General features: G+C 52.0%; 2 protein-coding genes across 3 annotated transcripts; one reads left to right on the top strand and one right to left on the bottom strand.

Annotated features, from left to right (window-relative positions):
• Positions 1-1,966: 1,966 nt before the first annotated feature.
• Positions 1,967-18,803, bottom strand: NEMF (nuclear export mediator factor). 2 transcript variants are annotated; one of them, XM_050335715.1, is made up of 34 exons: positions 18,649-18,803; positions 17,640-17,708; positions 17,229-17,331; positions 16,349-16,474; positions 16,123-16,271; positions 15,872-15,939; positions 14,547-14,633; positions 13,715-13,791; positions 13,205-13,275; positions 13,028-13,103; positions 12,008-12,070; positions 11,797-11,874; positions 11,169-11,377; positions 10,528-10,716; positions 10,149-10,212; positions 9,580-9,668; positions 8,862-8,965; positions 8,474-8,536; positions 8,234-8,346; positions 7,804-7,861; positions 7,422-7,480; positions 6,850-6,967; positions 6,130-6,430; positions 5,685-5,727; positions 5,550-5,599; positions 4,883-5,030; positions 4,493-4,570; positions 4,225-4,415; positions 4,180-4,183; positions 4,020-4,052; positions 3,183-3,289; positions 3,060-3,103; positions 2,885-2,964; positions 1,967-2,265 (listed from the first exon to the last, which is right to left on the bottom strand). In XM_050335715.1, exons 1-34 carry the CDS (start codon positions 18,705-18,707, stop codon positions 2,188-2,190), a joined length of 3,249 nt encoding a protein of 1,082 aa, XP_050191672.1. In that variant the 5' UTR covers positions 18,708-18,803; the 3' UTR covers positions 1,967-2,187. The 2 variants fall into 2 exon arrangements, with proteins under 2 accessions (XP_050191672.1, XP_050191671.1); XM_050335714.1 differs by lacking the exons at positions 1,967-2,265; positions 2,885-2,964; positions 3,060-3,103; ... (1 more) ...; positions 4,020-4,052; positions 4,180-4,183 and having other exon boundaries at positions 4,218-4,415; positions 6,130-6,427.
• A 1,163-nt stretch (positions 18,804-19,966) lies between these two features.
• RPS29 (ribosomal protein S29) lies at positions 19,967-20,572 on the top strand. Its single transcript, XM_050335730.1, has 3 exons — positions 19,967-20,120; positions 20,280-20,379; positions 20,452-20,572. Exons 1-3 carry the CDS (start codon positions 20,059-20,061, stop codon positions 20,458-20,460), a joined length of 171 nt encoding a protein of 56 aa, XP_050191687.1. The 5' UTR covers positions 19,967-20,058; the 3' UTR covers positions 20,461-20,572.
• Positions 20,573-23,266: the final 2,694 nt, after the last annotated feature.

Raw genomic sequence — 23,266 nt, 5'->3', positions numbered from 1 at the left:
TTGTGCAGCACTGGCACAGGTGCCCAGGGCAGCTGGGGAATCCCCATCCCTGGAGGGATTTCAAAGCCATGGGGATGTGGCACTTGGGGACATGGGTCAGTGGTGGCCTTGGCAGTGCTGAGGGAAGGGTTGGATTTGATGATCAGAAGGGCAGGGCAGGCAGGTGAGAATCCTACCAAAAACCTGTGCCAGCTGGGGGTGGGGGGAATGTGCTGCTGCAAAAGAGGCCTGGTCTGGGTCCATCATCACAGTGAGCTTGAAGTGACTCCATTCAGGAGCATCGTAAATCCTCCTGGTTTAGGAGCATTTACCTGGTGGGGGAGATAAAACTTGCCAGCTGAGGGCTCTGCAGGCTGGGAGATGCTGATGCCATGGGATAGAACAAAGGAGAAGCAGCAGTGTAACATAATTATGGTGAGACACTGGCACAGGATGCCCAAAGAAGCTGTGGCTGCCCCATCCCTGGAAGTGCTCAAGACCAGGTTGGATGGGGCTTGGAGCAACCTGGGAGAGTGGTGGAAGGTGTCCCTGCCCGTGGCAGAGGGTGGAACAAGATGGTCTTTGAGGTCCCTTCCACCCCAAACTGTTCTGTAGTTCTATGGACAAGACGTAAGTGTAGATTTTACATTCCTGGCAGTAAATTCCAGGCTGATGGTGTTCCTCCTGAGTTCAAGGAAGCCTGTGGATGATGGGCATAGTGCCCAGCTGGCCTTGCAATCCATAATTCCATTAGAACAGTGGTTCTTCCTTGTCATGGGAGGCTCAAAATCCACCCCACATCACCCTCAGCTTCCTCAGTAATAAATATTGGCAGGCAGGGTCTGTGTGAGGGAAAGTGTCAGGGAAAGCAGGTGGGATCCTGTGATTTTGGGTTTGCAGGAGTCCCAGACCAGGATATGTTTGTTTATTCCTGTGCTGTTTCATCTTACAAGTAAATACATTTTTGGGACTGTTCACCTGAGTTTAAGATACCAAAGAACGTGCAGCCTTTGGAAATACATCCAAGGAAAGTTGTAAGGGCTATGTCAGGGATATTCCACGCTTTTGGTGTTGAAAGATGCTTTGTGAAGAGTTTCAACAGACAGGAATTTCTGATGAGAAAAGGAGGCTCCTCTCCCTGTAAAAATGTCCTGAGGAAGAGATGTAACATCCAGCAAAGCCAGCCAAAGGACCTTGAAGCTGTTCCAGAGGGCTGGTGTTGTCCCAAAGGGACAGGAAAGGGAGAAGGATGAGGAAGGTAGAGGTGTTTTTGAGATCCCCCCCAATTGAGGAGGGGCGTCCGAGGTGTGGTGAGGGCAGTGCTGTGGGAGGGATGGTTTTGGGCCACGGGTGGAACAGGTGATGTCACGTCAGATGTTACAGCATCAAACCACAGCATCTCTGTAACTCGGGGTGCCTGCTTTGGAAAGGATTCCTACACACCCAGCATGCTGGGAATAAAGAATGCTTTGCTTTCTGATGCTCAAAAAGGAGTGTTAGGGGGTTCTTTCTGGAATCAGGGCTGCCTTGGCTGCCCCAGCTCCCAGGGGACACGGGGGACAGGAAGGGGCCGTGCTGCTGTGAGGAAGGGGGAATCATGTTTTAAACTGTCTTCAAACAAACAATTAAAATCTTGGACTCCTAGAACAATCCCTGTGCTGTAATTCCTGATGGGTCCCAGGGGTTTATCCTGACTCCCAGCCCCTCCTCCCCTCCCCAGGGTAACAGTTCTGCACAGCCGGGCTGGGGGTGGGAGGATCCTGCAGGATCTGGGCCTGCACCTTCCCTCTCTCCAGAGCCAGGGGAATGTTTGGGGGGAAATCAAATTCTGCCTTCCCAAAGGAAGCATTTTACACTGAAACTGCCCTCTTGGAAACTCCAGCCCCTGCCAGAGGCCCGGGGCAGGAAGGAGCTGAACACCACGGAGTTCTGCTGCCCCAGATCCCGGCACCTTTGCCCAGAGGTGAGGAACGAGAGAACCAACGGCTTGGGAGGACATTCCTGACCAAATGCCAGCAATTTACTTCCATGTTTGTCTGCTGTTGGCATCAGAGTCCATCTAACCCACGCTGCAGGAGCTGGCCCTCGCTGCCCTGCCCCGTGGGAACGATTCAGTAACACCAGCTGTGGGTCCGTGTCCGTCTGTCCCAGCTCCAGGGGCTGGTCCTGACTGCACCAGTTTGGGGGGTGAGAACCCCCAGAGTGGAATCACTTCTTCTTCCTGTTCAGGAGATGAGGTGCAGACACCTTCACCTTACCAGGAATATTCCTTGACAAATCGGTGTCCTAGAAAACAGCGGAGAGGAGAAATGGGACACGGCAGAAAAGCATTTACAGGCGCCTTCCTGAGCCCTGGGCACAGGGATGACACGTTGCCCACAGTGAGGGGCACAGGACACACCTCCAACCTGAACTCCCAGGGCCAGCACCTGCCCCTGCCACAGGAATTCCCCCTCCCAAAACCAGAGGATTTCTTGGAAGATGCTGCTTCTGCCAGGTAAGTTATTTTAGATCAGGAGTGACACAAAACAGAAACTCAAGGCCCGGTGATACCACTGAGGCTCCATTTCTAATGGCTCTTCCCAGCCTAAGCAGCAAAGGGTGCCCAGAGAAGCTGTGGATTTCCATCCCTGGAGGTGTCCAAGGCCAGGTTGGATGGGAATTGGAGCAACCTGGTCTAGTGCAAGTATGTCCCTGCCCGTGGCAGGGGGTGGAACTGGATGGGCTTTAAGATTCCTTCCAACCCAAACCATCCTGGGACTCTCTGACCTTCCCCAGCAGTGCTAAAAAAAACCCCAAAACAACCAACAGCACGCTCATTTTTGCAGCATTTCCCCCCAAAAGTGGACATTTTGCTGCTGCTGTCACATTTGTGCAAGAGAAACTCAGCAGGAGGAGGAGTCACCTTCACACTGCGGAACAGGTCCTTCTCTCTGGCACTGGCTTCTTTGGACTGCATAAAATTGTGCAAGGCGATCTTGGCAGCTGCAAAAACGCAGGGAGGAGTGAAACAGCTTGGAAAACCACACTGGCTTCACCAGGCAGAGCAGGGAAAAGGATTCAGGGCTTTCAGACCTTACCTTTGCCCTTCTTTTGGGTGCCCGGAGTGAGCTTGACTTTATACCTGCCCAAAGAAAAGGTTTCTCTGAGTAAAGCACAGGCTGTCCCCAAACCCTCCCCCCAAAAAAAGTGCTGCCACTCACTTGTAGTTGGTCATGGCTGTGTAGGGAGCACAGATGGGGACAGCAAAGAGCAGGATGTCCTCGGGATGGGGTTGCCCAGTCAGGGAGTCCAGCAGGGCCTCGCCATCCTGAGGGGCAAAAAGCTGCACTGGGACCAGGCCTGTCCTCCAGCCCCTCCCTGCTGGGCTTACTGGGGACTGAAGGGTCCCTGCCATGGCAGGGGTTGGAGCCAGGTGGTCTCTGAGGTCCCTTCCAAGCCAAACCATCCCATGATTCCATGACTGAGGGATCACTCACTTCACTGGCATCGCATCACCGAGCCCCGATTCATGACTGACCCTCTGTGATTACTGAAATCACATCATTGGATGGATCTCAGTTTTGGGACCCCCAAATGTTGGTACATCTTCACAGGGTCACCATCAGCTTCCCCCCTGACAGACAGCCTTATCCTCCTCCACGAAAGAATTTAAAAGGAATTCACTTATTCCCAGCCTTGGGCAACACCCACAGCCTGTAATTATGGAAAAGTTGGAAGCAATTTTATAGGTAAATAAACTTCTAAATGACAGAACCCCCTGCCCTGCACACTGTGTCATCCTCCAGCCCAGAGCCACCTCTCCTGGGGGTGCCAGCACCTCCAGAGGCAAAACCAAGGGACAAACATCCATGGAGCCAGCTCTGGTTTAATGGAGGCTGTGGAGATGGGCAGGGCAGGAAGAAAAGGAGGTTCTTTTTAGAAAATACAACTAAGCTGGGCTCAAACAGCCCTGGGGGGCTCCTGCAGGGCTCCCCCTGCCCCAGTCCCACGGGAACACAGCCCTGGCCACACTTCTGGAGCTGCAGACAAACATTTACCTCCACTCCTGGCTGATCCTGGTCCTGCTCCTCCTGCACACAAACAAAGGACAGTCAGAGCTGGGGGGAGCTCAGAGCGTCTCTTCCCCCCCTCCAATTTGCCTGGCACACTCCAGGCTGGGGAGGGAGATGAGTCCCAGAGATACCAAGGCCCCACAACAGAGCTGGGAGCTCATGCTCCTCCCCTTCCCCTCCTGCTCCTCACCTCTCCCCCTGCTCCTCCAGGGCTGGGTCCTGTGCCTCGTGCAGCAGGATTCCTGCTGGGAGGGTCTCCTTGCCCCCTCCTGCTCCACGACGCAGGGCCTTGGGTTTCTGCTGCTGCTTCTTTGCTGCCTCTTCTTTTGTCTTCCCCTTCTTCCCTTTTTTCCCTTTGTCCTCCTTGTTGGAGCCTGCAGACTGTGGGCACACAGGGGGTCAGAGCTGGTGGAGGAGCCCCCCCCAGCCCCAGGGAAGGCAGGGCCCCCCTCCCTCACCCCCAGCAGCTTCATGATGAGCTCCCGGTCCTCCTCGTCCTGGTCCCTGTACTTCTCCTTCATCTTCTTCATTTTGCTCTGCAGAAGGAAACACCAACAGCTCCACAAACCGTGACTCTGGCACAGTTTGGCATCCACAAACACCCGGATGCTGATCCCACGTGCACTCCCCAGTATCCCAAACCTCTCAGTGCATTCCACCAGTAACCAAGAGACTGGTTCCAGTGAGCTCTGTGCTCAGGGACCAGCACAATCATCCCAAACCCACTTAAAGCCCCACCAGGAGTCTAAAACCACGAGGCAGCCACGGATGTCTGGGAAATCTGGGATTGCTGTCCACACTTCACATGCCAACAGCTCCAGCCAGAGGTGCCCCTGGTCCCTGCCCACCTTCTGGCCCCTCTTGATGGGCTGAGGGGCTGGGACCCCCTTGTTGCTGTTGGGAGCTGTGGGAGGCTGTGTCTCCGCCTCCTTCTGCTTCTCCTCAGGCAGCTCCGAGTTCTCAGAGTTGTTCTGCTGCTTCTTTTTCTTCATTTCTCTAAGGAAAACAATCAGGACACACTGCCCCTGGTTGTGACAAGAGAGGCTGCTGCTCTCCTGGCAGCATTCCCACCCTGCTCCCACGTCCCGGAGCTCCGGAGGAACCTGAGGCACGATGTGTGGAAACAACCCCTCCTCAGGAAAACCTCTCCAGCCCACGAGTACACAGGGAACTGTTCACAACCAGCATTCCCAAAGGACAGGAGCAGGACCCTGCACTGGAACTGCAGGATGGACAATGGGTATGGATCTATGGATCAGCCCAGACTGGGAGGTGCAAGACATGCCCTGTGCCCGGGTCCTGGGGAGGGAATGGGGAGGAGGGATTTGCCCAGAGAAGCTGTGGCTGCCCCTGGATCCCTGGAAGTGTCCAAGGTCACGCTGGACAGGGCTTGGAGCAACCTGGGAAGGTGGAAGGTGTCCCTGCCCATGGCATGGGGTGGGACTGGATAAAGTCCCTTCCAACCCAAACCCTTTTGGGATTCTGGGATTCCATGAAACCCCAAGTGGCTCTCACCTCCTCTCCTTGGCAGAGAGGTGCCTTCGCCCCTGGGCCTTGCTGTCACTCTGGGAAGTGAAAGGCAGTTAGAGCACACCCTGCCCAGCAGCAGCTCCCCCTTCCCTGGGCCAAACTCTGGAGCTGGGACCTTACCAAGCTGGGCTCTTCCTCTCTGGGGAGGCTTTTCTGCAGGGATCTGTGGGCAGATGGAAATGGAGCATCAACACGTGGAGCAGCTCAGCCATGGACACACCAACCACAGCCCAGACATGGGCAATGGGATTGTAACACCTCCAGTTCTTGAAAATCCCAGCTTTGGTGAACGGGAAAGGCAGGAATACTGGGATTTAGTTTCCAAAACAAGTCTTAGGTCTCTGCCAGCTCATCTCACACACACAGGCAGCAATGTCTGGGCACCAAAGGAACCCCTGATGTGCAGCTGCCCAGGCACACAGCCCTGCACTGGAAATGGGGCAGCATTCCCCCAGCACTGCCTTGCTGAGCGTGGGAAGAGGGGATGGCAACTCATCCCAGTCCCTGTCCTGGCAGCGATTTAGGAGACCCTCAGGGGTGCCCCCATTGCTGCTGCCTCACTCACCTCTGAGACTGGAGGTGTGACAGGTCGATCGTGGTGTCTGGGTAATTCACCTCCTCCTCCTTCCCTCCGCCCTTTGGCTCTGGAGGTTCCACTTCATCTTCAGATTCTCCATCCTCCTCCTCCTCCTCAGAGTCCCCCTCTGGAGCAGGAGGGGTGTTTCCTCTTCCCTGCTCCAGGTCAGCAATGCCCTCATCATGGGTACTCTCAGATGGGGCTTCCACATCCTCTGGAGCTGCTTCCACATCCTCTGGAGCTTCGTCACACTCAGCTTTTTCCTCTTCACTGCTGCTGTCTCCTCCTTCTGGGGCACAGAGGGCAGGAAAGCACAGCCAGAAACACCACACTGATGCATCACAGAATTATGGAATCAGAGAATCCCAGAATGGTTTGGGTTGGAAGGGACCTTAAAGGCCATCTCATTCCACTCCCTGGGGCAGGGACACCTTCCACCAGCCCAGGTTGCTCCAAGCCCCGTCCAACCTGGCCTTGGACACTTCCAGGGATCCAGGGGCAGCCACAGCTTCTCTGGACAACCTGTGCCAGGGCCTGCCCACCCTCCCAGCCAGCAATTCCTTCCCAATATCCCATCTAACCCTGCCCCCTGGCAGTTTGAAACCATTGCCCCTTGTCGTATCAGTGATCCAGAATCCCACAGGGATCCCACAGGCCCCAAACAGCCCTGTGTGCCAGCAGCACGTGCAGCCCCCAGTCCCACTGTACCTAACAGCTCCACCTCCTCAGCCACCAGCTCACTGGCACTGCTGGACACTTCCAGATCCTCATCCTGGACTTTGATCTTCCTCTCTTCCCGGTGTCTCCAGACACAGCTTTCATCCACCTGGAAACAGAGGCACCTTCGTGTCAGCACCAGGTCTGTTCACACAACACCTCACCTGGCTCTTCCTTTCCTTCTCAACACTTTTTGCCATCGAAAGGCAAGAAAATTAATCCACAGCTCAAGTGTGGCACCCTCAGAAGTCAGGGTAACACACACAGCTGCACACCCACATCCCCTGATGGGGACTGTTATCCCAGCTATCCAGCTATCCAGCTGGGATAACAACCTGTCAGAGGCAGGAATGTTCAGTCTGTTTTCCATGCAGACAGTGCACACTGGGGAAAGATGGAAATGAAAGCAGAGTCATTATCAGCCAGAAGTGTTTTATGGGATTTGTCCCAGCGGGAAAAGAAGTAATTGGGAATGTGCTGATAAGCAAGACCCAGAAAATAAGCCTCCTACAGCTCAAAGCAAATTACAAAAGCCAGCAGGAGCTGCACAGGAAAAGCTGTACCTTAAACAAGAAGCTGAAGCCCATCATCAGATAGGAAGGTGGAAGGAAATTCTTTTTCCCTGAAAAACAAAGGCAGAGCCTCATGAGGAGGTTTAACAGCCATGTAACAGGATGCACTTCCAAAATTCATTTTCATTAGAGGCTTTAAGCTACCAAAAAACAGGAGAACTCAAAAGCAGCTGAGCTAATGAACTTCTGCCCAGGGTTTGGCAAGAAATGCTGCTGCAACTGCCTGATAGTCAGTCTAAACCATTCCCCAACAGATTTTGGGGAGAAGAGCAGGATCTGCTGGCTGTTCACAGTGAGGAGGTGTCTGCTACTGCAGGACAGCCCAGCACCTTCAGAGAAAACACCAAATTCCCACTGTTCCCTTGTGTCTCACCTCGGATCATGAAGCTCCCAGTAGTGAGATATTCTCCTGTGGGTGCAGTTTTAGAAACCTAAAAAAAAAATAAATAATGATATCCTATAAAAAACAAGTGTGGCAGAAGGGCAGCATCATGTAATGACAGCACCACCAAAGTGACTCCTGGCAACAGCTCTCTGGGCTGAAGAATCCGAGGGGTTTTTTTTCAGGGAATTTTCCTAAGGGGTGTTTCAATCCAATCACACACTACCAGCACTGTGTTTTAGAAGTCCTGGGTGAGCAGCTGGGTTATTCAGGAAATAAAACCACCAACACCTCAGTGTAATCTCTACACTTGAGTGACACCAGATCTGACCCACATCCATCAGCTCCCACACAGAGACGCTTTGTCTGCAGTCAGAACCCTTTCCCTCAGATGTCCTGCCTGGAAAGGTCGTGTTCTTACCTGGTTGTGGGAGACCCACCAGGCACTGGTGACCACCCTGGCGTCCCAGGCCGCGCTGTAGCACAGGGCCATCGTTCCAGCCTCCGTCAGGGTGCGGGGCGGGATGGGCTCCCCTGCAAGGGAACACCCGGCACACCATGACACCGTCCAGGCACGGCAGATTAAACCCCACACCTTCCACACGTGCCCTGATCCGCAGTGTGAGCTGGCCAGGACCCCACAGCAGCCCCAGGCAGGTACCTGAGGGGTTCTTGATGACGCAGCTCGTGGCCCCGTGGAGATCGGCGTGCACGTAGATGTCCCCTGGAAGAGAGGGGACTCCAGTCAGCCACGCACCCCTGAGCCGAGCTGGGGGCTCCAACACCAGCTTTGGCTGCAAGGAGCAGGATGGGAAGAGGACACAGAAGCCTTTTAATCCCCCAGCTGTCCCAGGGAGAATCAGCTCCTGAGGGGGCCCATCCAACCCGTTCTTGCCCACGGTGCCAGAGGGACCCCCATCACCAAAGCCCCCTTTGATCCAAGACTCAACATAGGGACAAAGCAGACAGACCTTCCCATGTCTCTCCTGGACATCTACAAAGCTGGAATACGAGAGGCAACCCCCCCCACTCCACCTCTCTGGGCTCACCTGGTTTAAGGTAGCGCTTCACAATCAGCTCGTTCTGCTGCTGATCCCTCCCAGCAATCACCAGGTAATTCTCCGAGCTAATGAACCACAGGAACTTCTCAAACCTGCCAAACCACAGCAAACCCACTGTGTGAGGAACACCTGGAACTGACAGGACACTGCACAGGTGGGGTTTTGTCACAAACTGAGAATAACCATCTCAGCATCTTCAGTTCATGACACTGCAAACAGTTGCGTGTCCATCCACACGCCTGGGGCACAAAAACAAGGCATGGGACAAATACAGCACCACTGCCAATGATATTTTTATTTTTATTTATTTATTTTTATTTTATTTATTCAGTTATTAGATGATTAAAAGCTTTGAGGTTTGGTTTCGTTTGTTTGGGGTTTTTTTTAAATTACAGGATCCCAGAATGGTTTGGGTTGGAAGGAACCCTAAAAAACATCTTGTTCCAAGCTCCTGCCATGGGCAGGGACACCTTCCACTATCCCAGGTGGCTCCAAGCCTTGAACATTTCCAGGGATGGGGCAGCCACAGCTTCTCTTGGCTACTATCCCTGAAAATCCTTCTGGGATTCTATGACTTTAGGAAGCAGCTGCAAGGACACCCAACACAAAGTGCAGAGCTTAGAAATCCTAATTAGCTCCACTTCTAAGGCAGTGGAAACTCAGCCTGACACAGGACACGGGAGAAGGACAGTGGAGCTGTACTTGCCAGTAGACCTTCCTGGCTTTCTGGATGGTGGTGACTGTCTGAACCTCCCTCAGGGTCTGCTTTGTCTTCTTCTCAGCTGATTTAAATGCCTGTTTGGACAGAAAGCAGGATCACAATCCAGAAGGAATCACAACATTGCTGGCTGGACAGTGGAAAATGGCTCTGAACTTCATCAGTGCAGGCTCCACGCTCTGCTGTGCATCCCCTGCATGCACATGTGGGACAGCTGCCGTTGGATTTCCACCCTGGATAGGTATTCTCTGAAATTATCAGCTCTTTGATTGTAAGGATTTCCACTGATTTTCCACTCCTGCCTCCCTAAGTCCTGGTCTCTCAATATCTCCACCTGCTTTGAGTATTGCCAGTGCTACTGGTGGAAAGAGAGGATACCTCAGGGATCTGCAATCCTCTGCTGGGCTCAAAATGTCAAGAATGAAACAACCCTGGTGGGCTGTTTTTCCCTTCCGTGTCTCATTAGGGCTACTTAGACCAGGCCAGGACTTTCCACTTACCAATGACAGGGATTTTGCTTTTAAAGATCTAAAAAAAAATGAAGAAAAAAATTATACCTTTTCTGCAGCTTCCACTGTCTTCTGAGTTTTCTTGGCTGCGTGTCTTTTGTGATCGTAGTACCTGTGGAAACACGAGTGTGTTTGTCCCTGAAATCCCAGAATATTCCCTCATTTTTAGGATGTGTTCATCTCCTGCATATCTGCATTTTGTTCCATCGTGTCACCGTGCAGAGTTGGACTCAAATTAATGTCACAGGTCGAGACTTTGCACCAGTGGGTCTGGTGCAAGAAAATGCACCTCCCAGAGCTGGGGACAAGCTGCCCATTCCAATTTTTAACAAGGTATCCCAAAGCCCTCCCTCCTACAATATTATCACCAACAACTGGAAACAGAAAAATTTCTACCACCAAGGCACACATTTACTGAAAATCTTACTTTTTGGCATTGGCATAGGCAGACAAACTGAGATCAACATCAACCAGCAAAGGTTTGTTCTTCTGAGGTTTCTTCAGCTGTTTGTTTTTATTCTTTTTCTTTTTTCCCTTTGGTTCTTCTGTTTCTCCTTTCTCTAGGTCAGCGTCCTCCTCCTCCTCCTCCTCCTCTTCAGATAACACATATGGGTTCCTAAAACACGTAACTGTGATTAATCCTGTGATTAAGAAAACGGGTTATTTTTTAATTCTTAGGGTAAAGTGCTCTTAATTTTATTCTCTCATGAAGTCTGCAAATGATCTGAGGAGCCCTTAAAGCCTTTTCACTGTGCAGGCACAGGGAGGCGCAGCCTGTTTATGTCCTGATGTCAGCCAAATTTCTGGGGGCAAAAAAAATAAAACAAAAGAAGAAATAAAAGAGCCAAATTTTTTCCAATCCAAGGAACAGACTTAAAACAAGCTTGTTCCACGCACTGACATTTCTGTGAGGTAACTGCAAATTCATAAATCAACTTTGCACCTTCCAGCTTTCACAATAAAAGTTTTTGCTGTAAAAAAGAAATTTTGGTGGTTTTTTGTTGTTGTTTTTTTTTCTTTTTCTCTCCAACATCTGGATACAGGGTCAGCTGAGGTTTTTGCAGTTACCTCAGCAGCATGGTGATGTGGTTTGTGTGCAGCTTTAACTCTTTGATTGCACTGGCCACGGGGTCTCCCTGGGCTTGAGCTTCCTTGACGATGGCCCCGATCTCGGTCCAGTCGATCTGGTTGGCCAAGGCGCTCCGGACCACCTGGATGGCTCTGTCCACCACGGCCAAGTTCATCTCTATGAGCTCCCCTTTCAGCTTATCAGCTTCCTTAGGGAAAGGAAAAGGTGATATCCGTTGGAGCCAAACACACACCCAGCAAAATCACAGAAACAAAAGTCACAGAATCAGCCGGGTTGGAAAAGGGCTCTGAGGTCGTCGGGTCCGACCTCTGACCCAAGAGCACTGAGTGGCACATCCAGTCTCTCCTTAAACACCTGGGGAAATCCAAGGATGAAGTGATTGCATGGGATAGGGGCCAACTGGATGCCTGCAAGCAGAGCAATGCAGAGTGTCCAAGGCCAGGGTGGATGAGCTCGGGGCTGGCCTAGTGGAAGCTGTCCCTGCCCACGGCAGGGGATTGGAATGACGTGAACTTTAAGGGTCCCTTCCAACCCAAACCAGCCTGGAATTCCATGATTATGCATCTTTGACACATCTTCTCAGCTGAAACCCAAAATCTGTCTTACCTGAGCTTGCTGAAGAGCTTCCAGTCTGTGCTCGTGATCCCTCCGGACATTTTCAAGTTTCTTCAGTGCTTGTTTTTCCTTTCAAAAATAAGATGGAAAAAAAATCAATATATAAAGACAAATGGCATCACCCAATCCCTGCAAGAAGTAAGTGAAGCCTCTGAAGCTCCTGAAGCCATCCCAGCTGTCCCAATCCTGGATGAGGACACACCTGCTGCAAGGCCTTCAGATCAATCTTCTGTCCCTCCAGCTTGGAGTAGAACTCATCTGTCGCCTGCAAGAGAAAATCAGGTTGAAGAATCTCCAGGCTGTCCTGACTCAGACCATCAACAAGCAGGCAGAGGAGGAGGTTCCCTCAAGAGAAGTGGCTGCAAAGCACTAAAAGAGGTAACAGAGGCTAAAACAACCTTCAGAAACTTCCCCCATTTCCCTTCCCATGAGCTGAGTTCAGCAAGACACAGATGTGTCTCACTGCAAACCAAGGGCTGTGCACAAGGAAATAAATGGCCAAGTTAGGGTTCATTTTTTTTTGCTGAGAAGTGATGAGAAAGCAGCTGGTCTGATACAGATTAAATGGTTGCAATGACAGACTTGTCTGCCCTGATTTCCTGCTGGTTCACTGGGTGTGTTAAAAAGCCCCAAACGCTCAGAAAAATGCCTAAAAACTGCTGCTGGTGTTCCAGCTGGGCTCAAAAAACAAGGTGTTTTTTAACAAGATGTCCAACCCAAACCCATTCCGTGGTTCCATGATCAGTGCTGCGAAGGAGATGACAGAAGTGCAGCCAAGAAGCAGGGTAGGAATGGGAAATGGGAATTCTGAAGATCAAGGGTCAGGAACAAGAGGCATTTAATGATTTCATGAGTCAAGGACCAGGAAGGACAACGCTCGAGGAAATAATAAATCATTGCCTGGAGCTTCTAAAGTAGTAACAGGAAAAGTATAAATGTGATGACTGTGACAACTCTCCACTACCAAAACATTTGGGATTCACATCCACCTTCCTCGGGGGTTCCTCACACAGCTCCAGGATCTGAGCCCATGAGGACAACACTGCTCAGCAGGAGCCCTGCTTGAGTTGGCCTTTTCCCCCTTAAAATGTTTCTCCATAAAATTAATCCTCTTTTCCAAGGTCTGTATTTCCATTAACAAGCTCTGCACTGTATTTTAATTACTCTTTTTAGCATCAGTCCATTAAAGCACTTAAGTACAGCATCAGCAAAAGCACTGTACCTTATTGAATGAGTCAAATTCCAAGTAGGGGCATTTTGAATGTTGAGAAAACAAGAAAGGATGAAATTCCTCATATCTGTAAAATACACATTTGATATTATCACCTGAAAAAACTAATGTCTGTTATGCAGACTAGCAGAACAAGGAAAAAAAGAGTGAAAAACTTCAAATATTTACGTGTAAATATCTTCTGCTGGTTTATCTGGTTCCAGGCTTGGCTTTTTCTCCCTTTTCTGGATAATATATCCCTAAAAAAAAAAAAAAAGATGTAATTTATATTTGAAAGGGATCTTTTAAGTTTTAGGTGTAACCTCTGATCAGCACAAGGTACCAAATCATTCCAGCAGGGAGACCTTGTGGCTCAGTAAATCCCTGACTCCAACTTCTTCTGGAAAAAGAGGTGAACTCCTCCCAACCCTCAGGGCAATCCTACAGCTCATCATCCAAATGCACAGTTTATGTGCTGGGTTTATTAAAGCACATGTGCAATTCTCACAGGATTTACATCACCTGCTTGTAAATTATTTCACTGCTGCACAATTTTTATTCCACGTCACTCCCCCGGAGCCCGAGCTCACAGAACAAAATCCACCCTGGTAACACCAGGAACAAGCACGTCCTGGACAATTCCTGCCTGCCAGTTCAATTCTGCAATTCCAAAATAATTTATAACCCACCCAGACCCACCTTTCCACTGAAGTTGTCAGTGAGTGCCATGTATTCTTCTGCTTTCTCTAGAGCTGAGAGCACTTTCTCCAGATTTTCTAAAGGGAAAACCAAAAAACAGCAGAAATGTTTTGAGCCCTGGTGCTTCACCCCAGCAATTACTGTTCATCATAAAAAGGAGTTTCATAATAATAAAAAAAAAAATCTATTTGGAGGCTTTTAAGGCACAATTATTCAAGTTTGGGAGGGGGGGAGAAAAAAAAAGACACACAAATGCTAGCACTTTGTAAAAGCAAATCTGCAGAGGCAAAGCATAAACCAGAAGCTGTGAGAGCTTATTTGATACAAAGATGATTTCCTACAGCCCCATAATGCAGCAGGAAGTAAAAAATCCTTTGGATTTATGGCAAAAATAAAGCACACAAGGAAAACAAGACTGTAGGAAAAATCTATCCTGACTTTACCACCCCAATCCACAACTCCCCAGTCAATGTAAAGCTGCTGCTTTATCAAATCCCCAGTGTTTGGGGGATTAAATAAAGACTATAAATAAAAGACTTTGATGTTGATTCTCCTACACAGGATTCTTGTCTAGCATCCTTTTCCACAGGCTCCACCTCACGAGTGAGGTGGTATCTCCTTATAAAACCATTTATAATGCATAAAACCTGATGTTTTATCTCCAATACACTCACAGTGCAAGGGTTTTAAGGTAAACAAGGTTTCCATTAAAAAAGATAAACCCCACATAGTCAGAACTGCAGGGTTAAGGAGCTACTCCCCTCTTTGGGAAAAAAAAAGTACTACACAGGCATAAAACCCCCCAGCTTTTAAAATATTATTTCCTACACACCTTTACTTTCCAGGTGTTGGTCTATTTTGACAGAGCCAGAAAATCCAGCTTCTATAAGGCAGTGCTCGATGAGAGTGGCCCCATAAGCTGTTGAAAGAAAATACTGAAAGATCATCTGTAGAAAACATTTCCAGTGAAATTTGTATTTAAATTTAATTTTATAGAGCGTTTCAACAATCTAAGGCTATTTAAATATGCTGTTTTAGAGTGGTTCAGAACTTCTTAAACAGTATTCCAGAGAAATCCAAGGATGGCTGCCAGGACTAAACATCAGGATAAGGGAAACTGTTAAAAGCAAGAAGTTATCTGAAGTTGTGTCCCTTGTGGAAAATGGGAGACCAAATTCTAAAAGACAGAAACAAAATAAAGCTTTGGAAAATTTGGAAAAAAAAAAACCAAAAAACAAACCCTGACAGGATGAATAATAAAACCTTTTCCAGAGGTATCATAAGCAGGAATGACAGAGCCAGAAGGTTCAGAAAGCAACCAAGGGGCAAAAGGAAAACCTGGCTAAGACAAGAGCAGGAAAATTAAACTAATGCCTGGAGTTTCATCCCCAGTGCAGGGCACTGGGAAGCTCTGGTTGGAATGTTTCTCTGCAGGCAGGGAAATTGGCCTCAAATCCAGTCACTGGAAGAGGTGATGGATCCAGCAGGCAAAACAAGCAGCAACTCAGAGGGGAGTTTAGAAGGACTCAAGGAGGGAGATGCCTGGTGATGGAACAGAACTCATCCAAGCACCAACAGCCTGCTGGGAAGGACTGGAGGAGATGGAGCAACAACGAGAGCTTGGATAAAAAAACTAACGCATCAACTCACTGCAAAACAACAGAAAATAAACCCATATAAAATAATCTCCATGTGGAAAGGCCATCCTGTTATATGTATGATCATTTCCACCTGGGAGCAGGACCTAAATCTAAAATTGCAAACTGCTGGGATTGAGACTCTCCTTGGAGCAACCCAGGCTAGTGGAAGGTGCCCATGGCAGGGGGTGGCACTGGATGATCTTTAGGGTCCTTCCCAACCCAAACCATTGTGGGATTCCTGCTTTTGTCTTAGCCAGGTTTTCCTTTTGCCCCTTGGTTGCTTTCTGAACCTTCTGGCTCTGTCATTCCTGCTTATGATACCTTTGGAAAAGGTTTTATTATTCATCCTATCAGGGTTTGTTTTTTGTTTTTTTTTTTTTCCAAATTTTCCAAAGCTTTATTTTGTTTCTGTCTTTTCTGTGACTCCACGGGAAGTCATTCACATTTTCAGCATGATCTGAACACAACGGATGTTGACTGAGCTCCTTTCCTTTCCTAACAAAGCCCAGTTACTTACGAAGCAGTGGGTTAAGAACCCTCTTCAGTTGTTCCCCTTTGGGTGCATTTGCTATGATCTCAGTTAACCTGGGAAAGAAAATGGAGAGTTGCAATTCCGAGGAATCACCGGCTTTAAACCCACCCCGTGTTAATGAGAAGCCACAAAACACTCTCAGTCTTAAGAACAGAAATTAAAAACACACTTAAGCTTTTCACAGCTCCAAGGAATTCGGGCTCATCCCCACGGACACCCCATGGCAAAGCAATTACCTGTCCAGGGTGGGCAGGGGCGCAGCAGCTTTGGCGCTGTCCACGGGGTACCGCTCCCGCACGGCGAACCTGACGTCATCTGCCTCATCCGTGCGGAACCTCAGGATGTTCAGGATGGTGTACTCGTGGTCCGTGAGGACGACGTTCCCCTGGGAGCGCGGGGGCCATCAGCACAGCCCCAGCGTGTCCCTGCTCCCGGGGCACAGCCCTGGGGCCCGGCACTCACCCTGTCGTACAGCTCCACGATCAGGTGGTAGGCGGCTTCGTCGCTCCCGAACTGGAAGTCGACGATCCTGTCGATGCCCAGCTGGGTCACACTCACCAGCCTCCTGGTCTTCAGGTGCTTCCGGCACTGCCAGGGATGGCAAAGAACGTCTGTGAGGTGGAAATGCCCTCCTGGGACACCAACCTCTTCCTTACTCAATTAAAATACCCTAACAGTAGAAAATCGGTTCTCAGCAAAACGCCCTGATGTTTATAAATAACTGACTGCTCCCAGTTGGAACATTAACACATCTTTTCCATTAAAACCGGCTGTTTGGTTGGCCCAAGGGAGCAGCCAGTGGAAATTCAAAGGGTTTATTTTCCAGGGAGAACTGGGATTATCCCTGCATCCACCCTGGAGAGTCTTTGCTGAGTCACTCCCGTGGGGCGACACCCAGGGGATAAGCAGGTCCATGTGAGCCAGTGCCCAGGTGCATCCCTGTGGATCCACCTGCAGGAACCCAGCCCAGGAGCAAGAGCTGGACCCCCAAAGCCCAGCAGACACAGCAGGAATCTCTAACACAGGGTGCTGCTTAACAATTCAGACAGTCCAACTGGAACGACAAGGAATTCGCAGGAGTAAGATTCCTAAAGGTCTGGGTGGCCCAGAGAACATCCACATTGGTGCTAATTTTGAATAAATTTAAGCATTCACTGTTTTAGGCAGTTAATGACAGCGACATGATCCCAAGCCCACGTTTGCTCCTCCCTCATCCTCAGTCACCCACCGGGTCAGGATTCACCAGGCAAATCCTTCCACTGTTTTCCTGTCTCCAAGGACAGAACACGACCATTCCTGACAGCCAGCCATGCCACCGGAGCAGGAGCTGCAGGTGATTTACCTTCATGGCAAAGCTGGATGGCATCATGTTCTTGGGCCACTCGAACTCGGTCAGGTGGATGCGGATGCCGGACTCCAGCAGCAGCGTGGCCTTGCAGTCCGGCCTGGGGACAGAGCACAGCAGCTGGGCCCCAAAATCCTCGGGGATCCCTCCCAGCTCAGGATATTCTACCATTCCAAGCCACCTCTCTCCACCCACCAGTTTGCAGAGAGTTTTTCTGCAGCGTTTCACGCTCCGCGTCCTATTTCCCGATAACTTTTTGGAGTAAAAATCACCGCGTTTTATCAAAAAAAACCCAGCAGAATTTCACTGAGAACTGGTCAGAAAAGCCACAGGAATTACTGCATTTTATACACATGCAGTGACAGCATTTGAAAAGAACTTTTAAACAAAGAAATCCCAGGCTCTTACTTTTGCAGGCGAATAAGGTACGTCTTGTTATCCACATCATAGACGTTGTTGACCCTCATTCCCAGCAAGCTGCCAAAGGGAAAACACAGAACCCTCTGGACAATCTGACACACAGGGGGAATTAAAATACAAAGAAGGGCAAGTCGTGATAAATTAGGAGGCAGTAGCCAAAGAGGGAGCAAAGGAAGATTAATGGAACGAGCTGGAAGCAAAAGCCACGGAGAAATGGCTGTTAAGGGACAGCAATTAAGAGATGGACAAAATTAGGAGATGGAGGAATTGCTACTAATGGATAAAGTGCAAAGAGCTGAACAAGTCACTCTGTTCCAAGTGGGGCTGGATGTGCAGGCTGTCCTGGACACCAGAAATGTGTCAGAGCTCCCCAGGGATGTGAGGAGCAGCAGAGATTCCCAGCTGGCTGGGAATTGTTCAGCCTAGAGAAGAGAAGGATCCAGGGAGACCTGAGAGCCCCTTGCAGGGACTAAAGGGGCTCCAGGAGAGCTGGAGAGGGACTGGGGACAAGGGATGGAGGGACAGGACACAGGGAATGGCTTCACAACTGCCAGAGGGCAGGGATAGGTGGGATATTGGGAAGGAATTCTTGGCTGGGAGGGTGGGGAGGGGCTGGAATGGAATTCCCAGAGAAGCTGTGGCTGCCCCTGGATCCCTGGAAGTGTCCAAAGCCAGGCTGGACGGGGCTTGGAGCAACCTGAGCTAGTGGGAAGTGTCCCTGCCCATGGTGGGGGTGGGATGGGGTGGCAGAGCAGGTGAGGGGGATGCAGAGCTCAGGCAGGGCTGGGGGGCAGAGCGGTCCACGCAGCACACGCCGGAGAGCTCAGCCAACAGGGAGCAGGGGGCAGGGACGGGAACAGGAGCAGCACTAGAACCAGGAGCCGGAACCAGGACAGGGAGCAGAGCCAGGACCACGACCGGGACCGGGACCGGGACCAGGACCAGGATCAGTGCCGGGACCCCCCGGGCCGGGTCCCGCTCCGGGGGTTGGCGGTACCTCTGCCGCAGCTCGGCGAGCACCGCGCGGATGTCGACGGTGCTGAAGCGGGACTTCATGGCGCCGCCGCCGCCCCCCGCCGGGATCCCGGTCCGGCACAATTCCCGGTTCCCGATCCCACACACAACTCCCGGCCCTCAGCGCTCCCTTCCGGGGGGGCCGCCCCGCGCCTGCGCCGCACGCGCGCTACGGGTCGCGCCCGCAGCCAATTCCCGTCGCTCCGCGGCCGCGCGCGGGCCGGGCCGGGCCGTTACGGCGCGCGCCCGGCAGGAGGCGCTGAGCGCGCGGGGCGTGAGGGGGGAACGGCGGGCACGGGTGGGATAAAGGGACCAGTGAGGGATAAAGGGACCCGCAGTGAGGGATAAAGGGACCTACAGTGAGGGATAAAGGGACCCGCAGTGAGGGATAAAGGCACACGCAGTGAGGGATAAAAGGGTCCAGTGGGATAAAAGGGTCCCCGGTGCGAGATAAAAGGATCCACAGTGTGTGACTAAGGAGTCCCACGGGCGGCAAAAGGGTGCCGCGTGTGTGACAGAAGGATTCCCCCCACCGTGTGTGAGGAAAGGGTCCCGGGTGTGACTGAAGGGTCCCTCGCGTGTGTTGGGGGGCAAAGGGATCTCTCTGTGTTGCCCAGGAAAAGGCATCCCACGGGTGTCCGTGCCGGGACGACGGAAGGAAAAGATTCTGGCTTGGCGATTGGCGTCGCGCTGTGAGTTTTTTCCCGAGCGCTGTGTCTGCGGTGCCGCGCGGGCCCAGGGGGAGGCGCTGTGTGCGGGGGTAAAAGGGGGTGTTTGCGGGGTAAAGCAGGGGGTGTGTGTGGGGTAAAAGGGGGTGTGCGGGGCAAAAGGGAGCCCGCGTGTCTCTGTGTTGCCCAGGCTACGCTGCAGGGCCTGTTCACAGGCGCGATCCCGCTACTGACCGCCACGGGAGCTTTGACCTGCTCCGTCTCCGACCTGGGCCGGTTCACCCCTCCTTAGTCAACCTGGTGTCCCGCAGCTCCCCGCGGGTCACCATATTGATGGCGGCCTTAGCTTGGACGCCCGCTCGGCACAGCGCCCTGCAGCCCAGAACTCCTGGGCTCAAGCGATCCGTCGGGCTCAGCCTCCCCGGCAGCTGGGACTACAGGCGCGCGCCACCGCGCCCGGCGCTGCCCGCCCCGCCGACGCCGCCCATACGGCCCTCACCGCAGTGACGTCACGGGGGCGGGGCGGCTCTGACGTCACGGAACGGGGGAGGGATCTCCCGCAGCCCCTCCCGTAACGGGGTGGGAAGGGGGAGCGGTGACGTCATTCGGCGTGCGCGCGGGGTGGGAGCGGTGACGTCACGCGCGGCGCGGTGCACGCCGGGAGCCGCCGTGAGGGCTTTAAGGGCGGGCGGGCGCCGCCATCTTCCTCTCGGCGCGGCGCGGCCATGGGGCACCAGCAGCTCTACTGGAGCCACCCCAGGAAGTTCGGGCAGGGCTCCCGCTCCTGGTCAGTGCCGCGCCTCGGGCTCGTAGGGCGGGGGCAGCCGCCTCGCTTCCCTTCCCCTTATCCCCCTTCCCCGTATCCCTCCTCTCTCTGTCTCCCCCTCACCCCCCAAGCCGCCATTACCCGCCCTAACGCGCCGCGCTCTCTTCTCCCCCCTCACAGCCGCGTGTGCTCGAACCGCCACGGCCTCATCCGCAAGTACGGGCTGAACATGTGCCGGCAGTGCTTCCGCCAGTACGCCAAGGATATCGGCTTCATCAAGGTGAGCCGCGGGACGGCGCGGGGGGCTCGGGGGGAGCCGGACCCCGCTGACGCCTCTCTCCGTTTCTTGCAGCTCGACTGAGCGCCCCGAGGATGAGGAGACAGCCCAGAGCAGCCGGGGCGTCCCTGAGCCTCCCCGGCACATCCGCAGCGTCCCGGCTCGGCCTCACTTAATAAATGTTGTCCCAATCCAACTGGTGGCGCGTGTTTGCCTTCTGTAAAGGTTTGAGTGGCTGCAGGGATTCCTCTCCCCGCAGTGGTGTTCTCAGAACTGGGGGGACTAAACTGGGGTTGCCCCGATGTCCTCACCCCCCCTACAAAACCCGGTGGTCTCGGTGGTGTTTGTTGGGGTGATGCCCCTGAGCCTTCAGGTTTGCAAATGCCAGGCGTGGTCAGCTTGGAGTGGCTGGGAAATGAAACCAGGTAGTCAATCTGCTGGAGCGTGGCTTGGAATTATGGAACGACTTGGGTGGGAAGGGACCCTAAAACTCATCTCTTCCCACTCCCCTGCCGTGGGCAGGGACACCTTCCACTACCCCAGGTGGCTCCAAGCCCCGTCCAACCTGGCCTTGGACACTTCCAGGGATCCAGGGGCAGCCACAGCTTTCCTGGAGAACAGGTAACACGTTGTCAGTGGCAGCACAGAGCTCAGGGAGCTGCTTTTCCCCCAGTTGTCTGGATAAATTGCCCCAGCTGGTTTAGGAACTCTGAAACTGAGGAAAGTTGTTATCATCCCCAGAGCTGCTGCCACAGCTTTGTTGCCAGGGGATTAAACCCACGGTGAGTTTACAAGGGAGGAACCAGCAAATCCTGGGACACAACATTAAGATCAATTCACAGGTAAAACCTGATGAAAAAATCAAGAGTGACTAATAGATCTGCCTTGGTCAGGATTTCAGGTGGTTGGGCCTGAAATGGTTAAATCCTGGTTCTTAGTGGAAAACCATTCAGTGAGAAGGTTCTGCACTAAAAAATAAAGAGATTCAGTTGCTCTGATGGTGCTTTTGGGCCTTTTTTCCCCCCTCAGTTACTCTTGATGGACACAGGGAGGTGACTCCTGTGGGGTGTGTTTTGTTTGGCTTTGGTGTGATCCTGAAAAAAATCAGGAAACACTCATTGCCCTTTTAACCAATCAATGAATTCCTGTAAAATTGCAGAGAAACACTAAATCAGTGAGTGAAGATGCAAAATGTGAGGGGAAATCCGTGTCTTCCTGTTCCCCCCAATGTGTTGGGGGCAGGAGGATCAGAATGATTTAAAATTCTCAGAGCTACAAGAGCCATTTGAGCCTGGCAGGGAGTTTCACTTCATGACAGACACTCAGATGTTTTTGTAAAAGCTTTTTCCCTATTTATCCCACTTTTTTTCTAACTCTGGGGAGAAGGGGGTGCAAGACAACCAGTAATTCCCTTTTCACCCTTATTGCTGCCTTAACCAGGTATTTATTGCCCAATACACAGCGAAGAGGAGGTGCCAAAACCTCGAATTTCCTCAGCTCATGGTGAAAATTCCGTTTTGTTTCTCCCTAAAGCCGGTGGTTGCAGCCTCTGAAGGTTCACAGATGTGAAGCCTGAACTTACTTTGGCTGCAAAATGATTTATAAAAGAGCTGCTGGTTCCCCTGAAGAGCAGGTAAAATCAAACTGCTCTTCAAGGGCTTTGCATTAATGGGGAACAACTCCTACAGGTTTTCCTGTAGGGAAATAACGTTGCCTACAAGGAAAAGGCAAGGGATGCCTTGGCTTTTGGAGGGATGAGCCTCCAAGGGCTGAAATTGAGTTTATAAAGGATTTGGATCCCTGAAAAAACCCCACTAAATTGCATTGGATCACTCACCAGATAAAATTTATGGTTGTTAGAGGCTCCAGGAGGAATCTGCAAGGCTTTGGGTAAAACACTGCCTTCCAGACTTCTCCTCAGGCTGGAAAATGAGGCTCTCTGATGTGCTCAGGTAGGAGAGCAGGGTAATTCCTGCTGGGAATTTGGGACAGCACCAGAGCTGGGAACATTTTGTGATGCAGAGTGGGGGATCTTGGGCTCCCTGAGATGGGATTTATGGCCGGGGAGGATCTTCAGGCTTTTTCCTTCTTCCAGCACCTCAAGGTGAGTTCCAGGTGGATCCCAATCACCTGGATTGGGATGTGGCTGCTCCTCTGCCCGGGGTTCACTTCCCCAGCTGTGAGTCCAGGATAACACTCCCTGCACCATGAAATGGGCTGAATATTCCCAATATTGACGCTCCTGAATTCCTGCAAGGAGCAAACTCCACCTGGGGCCGCTCCAACACGTGTCAGCTGCAGGCAACGCTTGGAGCAGAGTAAACTGAGCTCAGAGCTGCTCATCATTCCAGTGCCAGGCTGAGGGAGAGGGAAAAGGATCCTCCAGAGGGTGGGAGCAGGGACAGGCAGCCTGAGAGCATGCAGGGAGTTTGTCCAAGCAGGCAGGAATTAGGGAAGCTAAAGCCCTGGTGGAATCAAATCTGGCCAGGGTCATCAAGGGCAACAAAAAAAAGGCTCCAGGAGAGCTGGAGAGGGACCTGGGACAAGGGATGGAGGGACAGGACACAGGGAATGGCTTCAGACTGGCACCGGGAGGCAAATAAAGGCGGTGCAGCATCCCGGAGCAGGAGGTAGATGGCACACTCTGCCCGCAGTTCCATCGGCATTCCAGCAATCCACGGCTCCTCCCCGCGAGCCGCAGCGGGCAGGAGTTCGTCCTGTGGGTGCTCTGTCCGTGCTTTCTTTGGAGAAATCCCTGCGTGTTGTATCCCTGCTGCGGGAGGGCAGGATTGGGACACAGCCCACGGCTCTGCCCCTCTCGCTCCTGCTTTGCTCCCGGGTGACGTGGGGAGCAGAATTCCAGTTCTTGCCGTTCCTTCCCTGCTGGTTT

Source organism: Myiozetetes cayanensis, unplaced genomic scaffold, assembly GCF_022539395.1.
Source record: "Myiozetetes cayanensis isolate MyiCay16 unplaced genomic scaffold, myiCay2020 scf6-25, whole genome shotgun sequence".
Taxonomy (NCBI): Eukaryota; Metazoa; Chordata; class Aves; order Passeriformes; family Tyrannidae; genus Myiozetetes; species Myiozetetes cayanensis.
The sequence above is the reverse complement of the archived record's forward strand: the minus strand, read 5'-3'. Positions and strand labels throughout refer to the sequence as shown.